This window comes from Gastrolobium bilobum, unplaced genomic scaffold (genome assembly GCF_033153095.1).
Source record: "Gastrolobium bilobum isolate Gb01-03AN ecotype WA unplaced genomic scaffold, APGP_CSIRO_Gbil_v1 utg33789, whole genome shotgun sequence".
Lineage (NCBI taxonomy): Eukaryota > Viridiplantae > Streptophyta > Magnoliopsida > Fabales > Fabaceae > Gastrolobium > Gastrolobium bilobum.
In genome coordinates this window covers 88,145-90,691 of record NW_026895435.1, presented here as the reverse complement: position 1 = coordinate 90,691, position 2,547 = coordinate 88,145, and the positions used below count along the sequence as shown (strand labels likewise).

Below are 2,547 nucleotides of genomic sequence, written 5' to 3'. Positions count from 1 at the left end.
TATATATATCATATATCTTATATCTTTATATTATCTTGAAATTGATATAAGAAAAAAAAGAGAGTAAGTTAATAATATGAATATGGTATCAATTAAAAGTGCAGTGGAATAGATTAAGATTGAAAATTAATATCAATCAATATATGTAACATTACACCTTTGATATTCTAATCATAATTACCTTGGCCGTTACATAGCTCTCATCTTTATAAATTCAGCCTATGTAATACCATTTTATACCACCCCTTCATCTTCATTGTCAAAGATGGCCTTCCCCAAATTACGACCTCTTTACTCAGCCTTCAATGTTCTAGCCATCCTTCATCTCTTAATTTTCTGGCCCTCTGAATTCACTGCTAGTGGTTATACTACTCATCTCATTCCCCTTGATTCGCCTTTATCACCATTCTACAATCCATCGATCACCAACTTTGATCGGTTGCATGATGCTTTCAAACGCTCATTGAAGCGTGCCAACCATTTCAAATCAACCATAGTCCGCAAAAGCAAAATAGAGGCCCCTATGAATCTTGGTGGTGGAGAGTATCTCATGAAAATGTCCCTTGGAACTCCACCTGTTGAAGTAATTGGAATAGTTGATACAGGTAGTGATCTAATTTGGACACAATGTCTTCCATGCATAGAATGTTACAACCAAACTCTTCCACTCTTTAATCCTCTTCATTCCTCATCATACCATAACATACCATTCCAATCTAGTTTTTGCAATGCACTAGAAAAACCAATTTGTGGCCACAATTCAAAATGTGTGTATAGTTATTCTTATGGGGATGGTTCTCACACTGCTGGAAACATTGCCACTGAAACTTTAACATTAGGCAATGGTACCAATTCAGTTTCATTTCCAAATATTGTATTTGGATGTGGACATAATACTAGTGGCACTTTTGATGAATCAGGATCTGGCATAATTGGTCTTGGTGGTGGCAAGCTTTCACTTATTTCTCAATTGGGTAGCAAAAAATTCTCCTATTGTTTAATACCCTCATCTATTAACTCCACCAGCAAGATAAGTTTCGGTAATGATGCTTTGGTTTCTGGCTCTGGAGTGGTTACAACTCCTATTGCAACAAAGAACATTGATACCTTTTACTACCTTTCATTGGAGGGCTTTAGTGTAGGAAACAAGAGAATTGCATATAACATTGACACACAGAAGATTGAGGGAAATATCATTATTGATTCTGGGACAACATTAACACATCTTCCATTAAATGTTTTTGATGATTTGGTATTAGCCTTGAACAAACTAATACATGTTCCAAGGGTGGAAGACCCCAATGGTGTACTTAGCCTTTGTTATAAAAATGATGGGGACAATATGGGACTTCCAATTATCACAGCACATTTCAAGGGATGTGATGTGAAGCTGCAACCTTGGAATACGTTCTCATTGGTGGAGGATGATGTGCTATGTTTCACAATGCTTCCTGACCCTGATATTGCTATTTATGGAAACTTGGCTCAGATGAACTTCTTAATAGGATATGATCTCGAGGCTGGTACTGTGTCTTTTAAGCCAAGTGATTGTACCAAGGAACACTAAGTTGTGTGGTTTTATGTGAATGAATAATCTTTATAACAAAGTTGTCCTTACGATGTGATATGTAATAATAGTCTGCGACCTTCTATGCTCTGTTCAATCTATGGCTCGTGAGTTTTTTTTTTTTTTTTTTTGGTTAATTGTTTCGGTTCTCCCAGCATATATCACATTGTAGGATCCACCAAAACTTAAAAAATTGAGTAAATATTTTTTTTATTCCTAATAAAAATTATGATCTCCACTTTAGTCCCTTACAAAAAAAAATTATTCCTATGAAATTTAAAGTGAACTCATTTAATTGGAATCGTGGTTCCTCACAAATTCAGAAAAGATTCACATTAGTCCCTCAAAAAATTAAAATAGGTCTATTTTGAATTTCATAAAAATCAACTTACTAATTTTTTTTTTTAAAAGACTAAAGTGAGAATTATATCTTTTGTTAGAGAGCAAAAAAAAATATTTACTCTAAACAATAAAAAAGTTTTTTTGTTGTTTGTGCAAGGAGATTAATTGTTTCTCAGCAACAAGCAACAGAGAAACAATTAACCCTTTCTTTTAGATAGAGGATAGTGTTAGAATGAAGATTTTGGAAATTATTTAACAGATGGGCCATTTTTAATGCTTAAGGAATATTTAATTTTTAATTTAAATGGGTTGAAATACTTTGAATCAAATCATGTGAGGATACAAATTCAACCCAAGGAACTTTTTCCTTTTCCGAAAGTTTCCGTTTAGAATTATGGACTATTTGTACATTTTCCTTTTCCTAAACATTAAACATAATACGGAGTCTCAAAACCAAGATCAGTGGATAAATATAATATAAAATTAATAGAGGAATATGATATTTAAATTTAAGGCAAAAGTATTTCTAATTCGGCAAAATTAACATACTCATATTTATTAGGATCCGATATCAGATTTTGACGATAAGTGTCGCAGATAAATCTTTTTATCTTGCAGAAAAATAAAACCCTAAATTT

At 32.9% G+C, this 2,547-nt stretch overlaps 1 protein-coding gene across 1 annotated transcript; it reads left to right on the top strand.

Moving 5' to 3' along the window:
* The first annotated feature begins 265 nt into the window (after positions 1 to 265).
* On the top strand, positions 266 to 1,567 carry LOC133311091 (aspartic proteinase CDR1-like). Its single transcript, XM_061512111.1, has one exon. The coding sequence runs from the start codon at positions 266 to 268 to the stop codon at positions 1,565 to 1,567; it is 1,302 nt and encodes a 433-aa protein (XP_061368095.1).
* The last annotated feature ends 980 nt before the right edge of the window (positions 1,568 to 2,547 follow it).

Excerpts from the sequence above, each read along its gene's own strand:
- LOC133311091 (XM_061512111.1), top strand. The coding sequence starts at position 266 with ATGGCCTTCCCCAAATTACGACCTCTTTACTCAGCCTTCAATGTTCTA.